At 50.7% G+C, this 12,681-nt stretch overlaps 1 protein-coding gene across 1 annotated transcript in view; it reads left to right on the forward strand.

Annotated features, from left to right (window-relative positions):
- The window catches only part of PDLIM4 (PDZ and LIM domain 4), a 41,762-nt gene that overhangs the window by 12,965 nt on the left and 16,116 nt on the right, over nt 1-12,681 (forward strand). The window contains exons 2-3 of the mRNA XM_050312091.1: nt 9-160; nt 6,805-6,889. Of these exons, the coding sequence (XP_050168048.1) occupies nt 9-160; nt 6,805-6,889 (237 nt within the window). The remainder of the gene's footprint in view (nt 1-8; nt 161-6,804; nt 6,890-12,681) is intronic.

Here is a 12,681-nt window from a genome sequence, read left to right on the forward strand (position 1 = left end):
CTGCCCAGATTAACCCTGGCAGTAAAGCAGCCATGGCAGATCTGTGCCCAGGAGATGTTATTCTGGCAATTAACGGAGAGAACACGGAGAACATGACACACCTAGAAGCACAAAACAAGATCAAAGCGTGTGTGGACCAGCTGCTGCTGTCTGTGAACAGGTTGGTTTGCTGGGATGTGCTCCTGTGGCTGCCCTGGAGCAGATGTGCCCTCAGGCTCAGTTCTTGGAGCATGGTCTGGGCAATTGTCCTGTGTCTTAAAAACGGTAAAACAAAATTATTTTTAATGGCCCACTGATACAAAAAAAGGGTGTCTGTTGATTTATATGTGTGGATTGTCATTTGTGCCTTGCAAGACTTGTCCAGGCTGTGACCTGGGTTGAGGCTTTCAGCCCAAGGGAGGTTGTATCAACTCAAGCAAGAGCAGCACTGGGATTGAAATCTCCCTTGGACAAACTCTCCCATGTCATTAACATCCACCTGTCATTTTCCTAAACATCTGTTCAATGAATGCACATTTGATGGTCTGGCCAAATTCACTTTTTAGAGTACTTCGAGGCAAAATGGACACTTGAGTTCGGATGGGGTTTTTTGTTTGTTTCTTTTTTGAGTTCTGTTTTTTTTAGGTGTTTTTGCTTTCCACTGGAATTAATTCTGCAGCTCAATGTTGTTAATCACAAATTATCCAAGCAAAACGAGGGCTCCTTATAAGGTTCATAAATGGCTAATGTTATCTGTAATAGTTTAAATAAGTGGATATAGTTCTCCACTTCAGATTAAAGAGGCATTTCCTGCTGTAAAGAGCTATCATTCGCTGTTGATGGATTTCTTGGAAAACCCTGTGGTTCTGACTGGGTGCCTGGAAGCAGCGCTGCCATAAATGGAGCAAAGCCTGTGTGGCTCCTCGTGCCTCCTCAGGCAGGGGTGTCCAGGCTGAAGCACAGCCCTCTGAGCTCAGCCCACCGTGTTTGGGTGATGTGGCTTCAGCACTGGCACAGAAAGAAAACAAAAGGAGCAAGCAAACCCTTCACACAGGTGGAATTCCCCACAGCCAAGCAAGGGCAGTGGTTCTGCTTTCCATTTGGAACAGCTGTCAGGTCTTGAAGCCTTTGTAATGAAGATGCAGATTTGAAAGGCTTTTGCATCTCAGAGGCAAAAACAAATGCTCAGAGTTGTACGAGGCAGGAACAGACAGGAGCTGGTGATGGTGAGGAGCTGCTCAGAGTGGGGGGGCTCCTCCTGGAGGAGATCACACTGTTGGGTTGGGTTGGGTTGGTGGCTCCTCTGAGGGCAGAACACACCTTGGCTGTGCCCAGAGATGCCCATGAGAGTGGAGTTCCTCTTGACAGGAAAAACTGAGTGGTTTGTTTTCCTGCAGTGAGGACAGCAGCTCCAGTGATGTGTTCTTAGGTCTATTTTTAGTTTGGCCCAAGGTGGGTGCACAGTGCCATGGCTCTTGGATCCCTCTCCTGTTTGCCGAGGGACCTGTTGGATCCAGTGACTCTGCCCAGGCATCACTCACTGCTGGCAGCACATCTGGTGCTCCCTCCTCCCTGGGAGTGGATCCCTGCTCCAGGACCTGCCTCCTGGGGTGGGGGGTGACCCAATCCTGACGAGGGGTCTGTGTCTGTTTGTCACAGCTGTGGATTGGCAGCCCTGGTCCCTTGGGCAGAGGGTGCTCTCCAGGCAGAATCATCTCCGTGAGCTGCCTTCAACAAAATCCAGTTTGCAAACCAACACAAGGAGATTTGTTTGTAAATATGTGTTTGTCTGACACAGATTTGAAGTAACAAGCTTGTTTGCTGTATGTCTTAGCAAAGGCACAGGAAATTTGGTGTTAACTATGTTTGCCAAAGCAGGGTCCCTCCAGCCAGGCTTGTGTGCAGGGGGAGGGCGGGGAGCTGGGCAGGGCTTCCATCCCCTGGTGCCTTCCAGCCATCCCATGCCCTTTCTCCATCAACCCTTGACATTTTGTGTTACTGAGATAGAGAACAAGATGGGTTTTGTTTTCAGCCTCTGGTCAGTAAATGCCCTTTGATTGGAAAGTTCAGCAGGAAAGTCAGAATGGGGGGCAAACAAGAATGGGGAGTTACTGGGGGGTGCCCCAAGACCGACATGGCCCCTTTGGGTTCTGGAGGTGTTGAGGATGCAGAGAGCCATTGGATTTGATGGGATGAGATGCTGATTATCCCATTTATCAAATTTGCTTTAATAAGACATTTGGATACATTGGTGGGAAACACATAAACAGCCAGAGGACTGACCCTGGGCAGAATAAACAACTGGAGTGTGGTACTTTTTCCTGGAGTGCAGGCAATAGCCCTGCCCTGTGCATGAGAGGGAACCACTGAAGTAAGTGGGATTTCTGTTGTGATGTGAACTTCAGCACTGTCTGCCATTGGGAGTGTCATGCTGGGTCAGCTTTCCTGGACAGACCCCTGACCCCTCTGAAGTTAGTGGGTGTTTTGTCCTTGGCTTTTTTTGGGTCCTGCTTTGCCTGCTTTGCAGGGCTGTCTCTGGGCAGTGGGGCTGTGACAGGTGAAGCAGCACAGTCACCTTCCTGGTCTGAAATGGAGTGGTTGAAAATCCTCATCAGCTTATGAGAGGAGTTGGTTTATATAACTGACACTTATGTGGGCACTGATGTAAGGTGTGAGGAATTACCTGGGCATTCCTGGAATCAGGGCTGGGCATCCAGGTTGTGATTAATGGCTCTGAAATGTGAGGCCAGGAGTTCAAGTGGGCTTAGTGGGGCTGGACAGCACCTGGGTTGTGGGAAAGGGGGGGTGATGGTGCTGATGAGGGTTTGGTGGAATGATTCAGGCTGCCCTGATGATAAATCAGGCAGCTGTTCCAGCATCATCTTCCCAGCTGTTGAATCCCAAGGTAGCACGGGGTCTACTTTGCCTTAAATCCTGGAAGCAGTTTCTTTCCTCTCAGTTTGGTGTGTGTGCCACTGCTGAGTCTGCTTGGAGAACTGGACTATGAAGATGCTCTGTTTATTCCTGCTCTCTGTACAGAGATGGAGTTTCTCTGGAAGTTTCTGTGGGAGAAAGCCCAGTAATGAATCTGCTGGACATGTAGCCCCAAAAGTCCCTGGAACCTCACGCAGTTGATGTTCTTCCCCCTCCCCCAGCTCCTGGAGGCTGTGTCGGGGTCCATGAGCTGTGAGCAGTGCAGACAAGCTGCTGGAAGGTGGGAAGGATGACAGTGTGTGTTCTCAAGTTTCCAGTAAAAGTACAACTGAAAAAGTGAATCACAGCTTCCCCTCTGGAGCTCCTCGAGGACTAATAGAGAGGAAACCCGGCAGCTTTCCAGAGCAGCACACAATGGCTTCAGGAGAGAGGAATGAAGGAGGAGAGATCCTGCAGCTTGTCCTTCTTGTGGGCTGGGGGAGGCAGGTCCTTCGGGGTGCTCAGCAGAGCTCAGCTCTTCAGGGATGGATCCAGCACCTCGCAGTTGTCGTGGTGAGGTTCACAGTCCTGGGAAGGTGAAGCATCGACTGTGGCTGTTTGTAGACAGAGTTCAGCTCATGGCCACATCAGTGATAACAATCAGTTCTGAGCATAGTGATGTGCCCTGGTGGGAGGTGAAGAGTGTTCAGGAGATGGACAGGACCCTGGAGTCACCCTCCTCAAGGACTGTGTGCATTGGGGTGAAATAGAGCAACGTGATTGTTCTGGTGGTTTGTGGCTGCACAGGCAGAGATGGCAGTGTCCTGGATGCAGGCTGGCACTTCCCCAAGGGATAAATGTTAGTTTATAAGGGGATGGAGAAATTAGAAATTCGGTGAGACCCAGGAATTCCTGCAGCTTAAAAGCAGCTCTACACATGTTGAGAGTGAGATTTACAGATCATTGCCAGGTGAAAAAACATTTTGGTAAAATATGTGAGCATATGCAAGTAATCTTTTGAGAATGACTTTGAGACTTTTAGAAAACAAGCAGTGGGATAAAAGGTGTCTGCAATTTTGTTTTTTTGTGGTGTCCTGTTAAATGGGTCCATTTCCCACGAAGCCCCATGTGGAAGGCCTAGCTCTAACCTAGGGCAGGTTATTTTTCTTGGGATTGTCCTAGAAGCCCTAAGAGAGCAGAGTGGTGTTAGTGCAGGGTAATGATTTCCACATAGCTGCCTTTAATCCCCTACAACACATCTGAAAACACTTTTCCCGAAATGAAAGGGCTTGGAACGTTTGAGCGAGGCCCATGACGTTAGCAAAGTGCAGTGGGTGTTTGCTGCTGCCTGAACACAAAGCTCTCACTGCTGGTAGCATGAACCTGCTGCCAGGGTGTCTCAGGGGGACTGTGCTGCCCCCCAGGTCCCCCTGCTCTGGGCTTTGCTCAGCCCCCGTGTCCTGGGAGGGCCGGGGGGCCCCTCCTGCTGGTCCTGCTGGGCATGGGGTGTTCCTGCAGCCAGGGCTGGGAGTGAGCTCCAAGCATCAGCCCCTCCTGCAGGAGCTGCCCCTGGCATCGCTCTCTCAGACACTCACCTCTCAATTATTTTGGATTATTTTGGATTACGTGGTATTTCACTGTTCCCAGGGAAAAGAGGGAGCCTCCCTGTGCAAGCACAAATGCTCATCAAACTCAGGACTCGCATTTCTTTTTGGTGAGGCTGGTGGTTCTCCCATTCCCCTTTGCTTTGCCTTTAAAAGTGCCAAAGGGACCCTAATCTGTGCCCTGTCAGCTTGTTTTGGCATGGTTCAAGTGAAAGCTGGGGCTGGGGTGAGCCTGCTGTGTTCAGGCTGTCTCTGGGACCTGCTGGAGGTGGTCTCAGTCACACCAAGAATTTCTGGTCACTCTACAGAGCTGATGGTGAAGCCTTGAGTTTAATCATGAAAGCATTACCTACAAAGGGGTTTCTCTGTGCAAGCCAGTCTGGCTGTGTCTTTCATCAGGTGTAAATATATCCATAATTACTTTCAGAAAAGTTTAGCTGTTTTCTGGTACAGGCAGTGTGATCTTTGTCAGGGGTGTGGAGGACTGGGAGGCTCCAATGGGCGAGTGCTGGCAGTGGTGGTGACCAAATGCCACAGCTTCACACAGGGTGGATTTACTGCTATTGCTCTCATCTTCTGCAACAAGAATTGCCTTCTGAGCCTTGGTTCTTATTTACTGGCAAGTTGAAGTCTTTGGGGGTGCTTTAAGCTGTGTTTGGCCCGTGGGCTCCAGAGCTGGGTGGGGGGAATGTCATCCCAGCCCCTTCTGGGGGCACTGTGAGAGCTCCTCGGGCTGGCCCAGCATGAGGGAGAGCATGGAAATAATGGTGGTGATCCCTGCCAATGGAATTGGGCACTTCCATTGTTCTGGGCCTCCAGATTGGATTCTCAACGTGGAAGCAACACACACAGCACTGCATCGTGGCAAAAAGCAGGTTGGGGGTGCTGGGAATGCTGATGTTCCTGGGAAGGACCATTTCCTTTGTCCCACTTGGGAAGACCAATTTATGGTGAATTGTCCCAGCCTAAAATCAAATAATTATGGTAAAGATAAATGATCAGAACCAGGCATCTAGCTGTGAGAGAGACTCTGTCATTCCCTGTTGAAAAAGCTGTGATGGCAGCACTGAGTAGTGGTTTGGAACAAAAAGAGCTTAAATCCTTGGGGCTGGATCCAAAGTGTGTTAAAAGTCAGTGTGAGTCCCTGCTTGTGGTAGGTTTTGAGTCAGACCCTGGATCTGGAAAGGCAGCTCTGTGTGCTGACTGGTGTAGCTGCAAAATACCAAAGGTAAAAAAACCTCCTCAAGAACTCCTGGGTTAAAACTGTGCTCCTTCTTTTACAAACTTGGACTCTGCAGATAATTAAACTGAAGCTGAATGTGGAATGTGGCAGGGGCCAGAGTCCACAAAGGATGCTTGGATGCAGTCAGTGATCTGTGCCCATGGAACAAGACCTACTTTCATTAAGTGGTGCATATGCAGATTGTGATGATAAACAGAATAGTTTGCATGTGAAAGCTTTATCTTGAACTTCATGAAGCTTCCATCTCCCAATTCAACCTCTTTGCATCCCAAAAAGCCTGTGTACCAGCCTGCTGGACCGTGCCCAGCTCCAGCAGCTCCCTCATACCCTGAGCATTGGAGATCCATGCTGGAGATCACATCCCAGCTGTGCCCCAAGATGCCTCTGGGGGGAAAAACTGAGCAGGCACAGGAAAAATCTTTGGACAGTGGCATCATCCTGCTCTGCCTTGGCAGGACTGAAGATGCATTTGGGAATGGAAACTGTATTTTTAGGGCTTTTTGTATCTGGCACCTGTTGAAAGGGTCGAGATGCAGGATGATTCATGCAGAGTTGTGTAAGTGTTCTCCCTGAAAGGTGTTTATAGAATTCCTGCAGTCCTGGTCTAGTATATAGGCCTGCCAGGGAATGGATAGATATCTATATACATACATGTACAGAATCCCTTCTGGATTCAGGGCCAGAATAAAGGGACAAAGCCAGGAATCCACAAAGCAAGAGCCACCACGAACCTGTCTACTGAATTCTTGAACCAAAATAAGTTTGTGTCTTAAGCCCCCCACTGAGTCAGAGCCTGTACTTCAAGGATGGGGTTAGAGCTTCATGGTTTTAATAGCTTGGAACTGACATCTTCTCTATTTCCCACAGTGCTATTTCTGAGGATAACTTTAGACAAATATATATAACAATTCCCTGGCAGGTCTGTATACTGTACATACATCTGGCTTTTGAGGGGGGTTTGTGGGTTTTGTCTGTTTGATTTTTTTGTTTGTTTGTTTTTTTGTTTTTTGCTTTGGTTGGGTTTATTTAAAAGTTAAGCAGAGTTTCCCTAATTTCCTCCTGCAGAGCCGAAGGGAAGAGCTGGTCCCCCCCTGTTCTGGAAGATGGCAAGGCTCAAGCCTACCGGATCAACATCGAGCCAGAGCCACAGGTAGGGCAGCACAGCCCTGCACACCCACTGCTCTCCCACCTTGCTTCTGGGGAGAGGAGATCCATGTCTGGGGTCTGGAAAGCCCTCTGCTCTGCCTGCAGTCCCTCCAGAGCTGAGGGAGTTTCCATGAGTGGTTTCAAAGCTCCATGTGCAGGTGTTGCTGTGCTTTCCTTGGGTTGGTACAGCGCAGGCTCCCGTGGTGAGCCAGATCCTGAGCTGATCTGGCATAATCCCATCTCTGTCACTGCCCTGTGGCTGAGCCAGGCTCTGCAGGATCAGCTTGCCAGCAGCACTAACGCCCTTGGGGTCAGTGACCAAGCTCATGGTCAGCATTATTTTGGCTGGAGCTGTTGGGAGCCCTCTGACAGCATTGCCCAGTGCCTGCCCTTCCTGGGGCACAGCACACCCAGGGTCTCTGCATCTGCCTCAGCTGACATCCCTCCACCTCAGCTGCTTCCAAAATCCTCTGCACCCTCCCAGTCCCGCGATGCTGATTCACCTCCCATGGTGGTGGATTTTTTTTTTTAAATGTTCCCCTCTTTTTTTCCCTGTTTTTCCTGTCTTAATCCTTTCTCCTCCTTCTCCTTATTTTTCAGCTTCTCTTCCCTCTGTCTTCAGCTCTGTTCCCTGGAGCCTTCTGCCTGCATCCTGCCCTGCCTTCCCACCCGCGGCTCCAGGGCCGGGCGAGGGCAGCGCCGCCTCCGCAGCTGCCGGGCAGGGGATGGAGCTGAGCAGGGCTCCATCCTGGCTCCCTCTGTCCTGACTAATGGTTTGTTAGCAAGGCCAAAGATGACTCTCACTCTCCTCTGGCTCCTGGGTGGGAAAAGCCAGAGGGTGTCTCTCCTCCTCTCTGCCTCTGAGGTACCAGGCTGTCAGCTGTTGGGCGTGCTGGTCCATCCTGGGGAGTGAGGAGGAGATCAGGGTGGGGATGTGGGCACAGGTCAGCTCCTGCTGTCCTGCTCCCCCTTGGGTGTGTGCTGAGCTGATGGACACACTGCCAGCTTTCCCAGGGCACCCAAGGTCGTGGATGGCAGGGCTGGAGCCATCTCGCTGCTGTAGGTTGGCCAGCCCCTTCCAGGGCAGCAGCAGAGGCCCTGGAGCTGCCTGCAGTCTTCAGAACGGGGAATTACATCAGTTCAGGCTGGCAAACCCCCCTCTGCTTGCCCCAGTGACACAGAAGTGCTCTTGGGCTGACCCTGAGTGTCCAAACATCACTCATGTCTCCTTCTCCACAGAGGGGGGTTCTGTCATGTGCTCTTGTGTGTTTTTTCTCCAGCCCCCATGAAAAGCCCATGTGCAGGTTCTGCTGGTTTAGCTCAACTGCTCCTTTCTAGAGGGGTTTTTGAATATCCCAGTAAGGGTCCCAAGGTGTCCCTGCTGCCCTCCCTTGGCTCAGTGCAGAAGGAGTATGAGAGCTGCAAGGGTGGAAGAGGGGGATGGTGCTGCAGGGAGTGGTGTCTCCTGCAGTGAGGAGCGGGGAGAGAGCGCTGGCAGCACAGACCCCTCCAAGTGGTGTGGGCAGGGGTGAGATCCTCCAAACCCCATGAGAAGTGGACCCGAGTCTGAGGCCATTGAGTCAGTTGGCCATTCCAGCCATGTGGAATCTGCAGACATTCTGCATTCCTGCCCAGGGACAGTGGGCAGAGCACAGCACCACTGCAACACTCACCCCCGTTGGGTCTGTTTGCCTTCCCTGCCCTGAGTGACAGCACAGGGTGATCTGTGAGCCTGGGCTTTGGGTCCTGGCCATGTTTGCTTCATTCATCAATTACAGCCATCGTTTCTGACAGATATTTTTTCTTAATAGACTTTAATGTGCCCAAACCCTATGAATAATATTAAATGAGGAACAAATGTGCAGCAGTTCCACTGCCAGATACAACATTTCTGAGGTTTAATGCAGATTGGATTTGAATCTGACTATTAATATATGTTACATATGTATCTGCTTAAAAATTAGACAGTTATATGGAATATAATGAGGGGGTAGGGATGGATTATCATGAATCCAGACCTACACTGAAAATATGTAAATCTGGGGGTAGGTGGGTAAAGCAGATGTGTTTGTGGTAGGCACTGAGAGAGGTGTGTGAATAAGGGCTCACAGGCAGCAGCTCTTGCCTGCTTTTTCAGTGCCTGTATCCCCACATACTCTTGCTTTTAATTGCCTTTTGGGTTTCCCAGAGAGGAGGTGGAGGAGGTTCCATGCACACATTGCTGTGGCTGCACCCAAGATGTGCTGGTTGGCTCTTCTCCCTCCCCAAACCAGCGTGGTTCATGCTGATGGCTCAGCCCCATGCCAGAGCTGTGCTCTGGTGTCCTCTGACCTGCATGATGCTGAGGGTGACCATCAGCAGCCGAGAGAACCAACCCTTGCCACAGGCATCCCTTGCCCATCGGTGTGGAGCTCCCTGTCCTGGGGCTCGTTGCCCCATGGTGGTGGAGCAGTGCCAGGTGACCCAGGGCTGTCCCCTGCTGTCTTCATTCAGCCCCTCTACCAAAGGCTCTTACTGGATTGTGAGAAAGAAAAATCTCATTGTAAAGTAATAACTTGGCTCAAAACGTGCAACCTTTAGGTGCACTTCCTCGCATCTGGAAAAAAGCAATCTGCTTTGAAAGGCAGGGAAAAAAGTCTGCTGGAATTCTGCTCTCAAATCACAAAAAGAGGTTTGGGGTTGTCCTTGAAAAGGGTTCTGAGAGTTTTACCCAAAGTGGCCATTGCAGTAATGTGGAGCACATGTCCTTCCTCCCTCCAGGTTTTACTCTATCAACTTTTTCATCATTCTGGGCAAAGATGTCTTAGGAGTCTTTTGACTTGTGACTGCAGTAATTCTTGCTGGAGGCCCCAAAACATGTGACATAAGCAGAATGCCTCAGTCTGAGCGATTTGGAGAGAGGCTGTATTTCTGCTACTAGAATTTAGTTTGTTTAGGTGTAATCTTTGTCTTGAAGGCAGAGAGAATGGCAATTGTCTTCTGTGCAAGGGAACTCGGAAGGTCTGGAGCGGCTCTGAGCTCTCCTCTCCCCTCTTTCTAAATCTGTTGCGGTTTCTCAGTTGAGCTTTGTGGAAAATCCCTACTCAGAGACCAAGAATGTAACCAATTCTCCTTATTAAAACTTTGATTAATCCCATGACTGCAGGGAATAGCTGCCCCCACAACTGAAGAAGCTGGAAATGGAGAGCTGCTTGTTCACAATTAGCAGGAACGACAATGAGCAGGATGAGTGAGTCACCTTTGGGAAATAACATTTTTTTTTTTAAGACCAGACTTTGATTATCAGTTGGTTTCACTGGACAAGTCTGCCCTTAACAGCAAGGATCTACAGAGGAGGCCAGAAATGCAGTGATATTCAGACTTGCATCCTAAAGAACCAGGGGCTGCGTGCCTGTTGGACCTGGAGATGGGTGGAGGTGGGACCTCGAGGATGCTGGGGCAGCTGAGAGCTCTCCAGCCAGCAGTCAGCACTCCCGTGGTGCAGACATGACATCACTGCTGACGTGCTGGGATCCCCAGGCTCGCTTTGCACGGTGTTGGTGTTGTTGTGGGCACTGGCCCAGCCACTCCTCCCTGGCAGGCAGAGGGAGTGGGAGCGCCCATCCATGAGTTTCTGGAGATCCCACTGGTTTTGGCTTCCTGTAGCGTGAGCTCTCTAGTCAAAATACTGCCATGTGGTGCTAATAAAAGGAGAGGATGTTTGTTTTCTTGACCGTTTCCCAAACTGCCAGAATTGGCAGCTTTCTGGCCCAGGGGGGCTGGAAATGTGGGCTTTGGGCTGTGGGGACTGTGTCAGTGCTAATTGACAGTAGATCGAGTGTCTGGATGGGAGAATCATGGCAGCAGAAATTAAATTGGCAGCACGTAGCCGGAGCTGGAATAGGATGTGAGCCCTCCCAGACCTGGACACTTGGGTGCAATAAAGCTGTGTGGGGTGAAAGGCTGGGTTTCCTCTGGCAGTACAGACAGGGAGAGGCACTTCCTGCAGGCACTCAGTTGGGAATGGCATCCCAGTGGCATCCCAGTGCTACCCTGCTGGCAGAGCAGCCCCTGTGTCGCTCTCAGGGGAGGGAGGAGGACGGTGGGTCTGTGTTCCTGGTCCCCCTTGCCTTGTCCTCCCTCGTGCTGTGCCCTGAGCAGCAGCTTCTGCAGCCTGACCATCCAAAGGGGGTGAGCTCTGGGCACAGGAGAGGAGCTGGTGTCTCCAGAGTGTCAGGGGAGGTGCACAGGAAGGATGAGAAGGCTGGTTTTGTTATAATAATGTGTCATTCTGTGCTGGACACCGAAGCCTCAGTGCACAGAGCTCTGTGTTAGTTTGCCCTGGCTGAGGGCACAGCTTGCTGAGTGGAAATGCCAGCCAGGATGGGGTGGAGAGGGGGAACTGGGACTAACCTGGATCTGCTGCAGCTGTTTGAGCAGCCTGATCCAGGCAGGGCAGGGACCCCAAGGCTGTGTGAGCCAGGCCAGTGGAAATGTGAACGCTCCTGGGTTTGCTGTGCTTGCTGCTGGGTGGGCTCAGGTGTGTGTGGCTGCAGGACCGAGGACCTGCTGCCTCCCATTGCACGTGGCCTGCACCCAGCATGGGCTCTGCATCATTCCTGTGACCTCACACCAGCCCTGGCCTCACAGGTCATATCAGTCCCCTACACTGCTGATCTCACTTGCTTCTAATTAAATAAATAAAATCACACGTGGGCTTCAGGGCAGTCTGAGCCTCTGGTGTCTCAGCTCTGGGCACCTGGGGACAGCAGTGGTGTCCCACAGGGGAGCAGGGAGGGCAGTTTGGTGCTAACTTGTCCCTTGGCACTGTTTTTAACAGCTTTAAAAATGTTTTAAATATGCTCATATTTGTTTTTTGGTCTCAATAGTCTCAGTGGTCTCAACTTTGTTTTACTGAGGGTGAATGTCTCTTCATTTAATTAACTGAGTAATGGAGTTAGTTTGAAGTTGAATGAATTAAATGGAGTATTTGCTCTAAGTTCTCCATGGGTTGCTGCCGTGCAGGGAATTTCCATGTTCTTCCTTGGGAAAGCCTGGCATGGGCCGTGCTGATTTTTATGAACTGGGGGTTAAAGCCTCCTCGCTGGAGAGGTGGAATTTCCTGTCTCAAGGCTCCTGACCTTCCTTCCTCCCCTGCTCCCAGGGTGGGATGGGCCTGGCTGCTCCCGGGAAGGCTCTCGCTGGGACCCCCAGTCCCGACCAGGCACCGACCGGGCTGTCCCGGCGGGAGGAGGGAAAATGTTTGGGGAAAACAAAGGATGAGATAATGCCCTGGCACGAGCCCGGCTTCCCGTCCATGGGAACTCCCAGCTCGTTGTTTGAGGACTGATTTAATGCTGCTTTAATAGCACGAACATGCTGGGTCCTGACAGGCGCTGTGGGTGCTCAGGCAGCGCTTCACACCCAAACATCAGTTATTTACACACCACCAGAACACACTGACCTGCTTTGCTGGCTGAAGAGGTTGCACACACCTTGCTGTGCACTTGTGTTTGTTTTTTCCTGTGGTGAAATATTGAATCCTTTGAAAGCAAAGGGGTTTTCTCAGTGCCACTGTCACATCTTGAGCTGTCGTAGCTGTAACCTGTTCTGTGAAATTCTCTGTGTATCTCTTACATAAAATCAGCATCTTTGAGTGAGCTCTGCTAATCCTGGTGTATAAAAGAGACAAAAACAATCTTGGGATAAAGGGGGGGGGGGAAATGGGAATGGAAACCTCAAAATGGTGTTTTCTTCAGGTAACTTGAATAGGTTTTTCTTGTTGAAGGTGTATGGGGCAATACTGAAATGGTGGCA

Source organism: Myiozetetes cayanensis, unplaced genomic scaffold (genome assembly GCF_022539395.1).
Source record: "Myiozetetes cayanensis isolate MyiCay16 unplaced genomic scaffold, myiCay2020 scf17, whole genome shotgun sequence".
Classification (NCBI taxonomy): domain Eukaryota; kingdom Metazoa; phylum Chordata; class Aves; order Passeriformes; family Tyrannidae; genus Myiozetetes; species Myiozetetes cayanensis.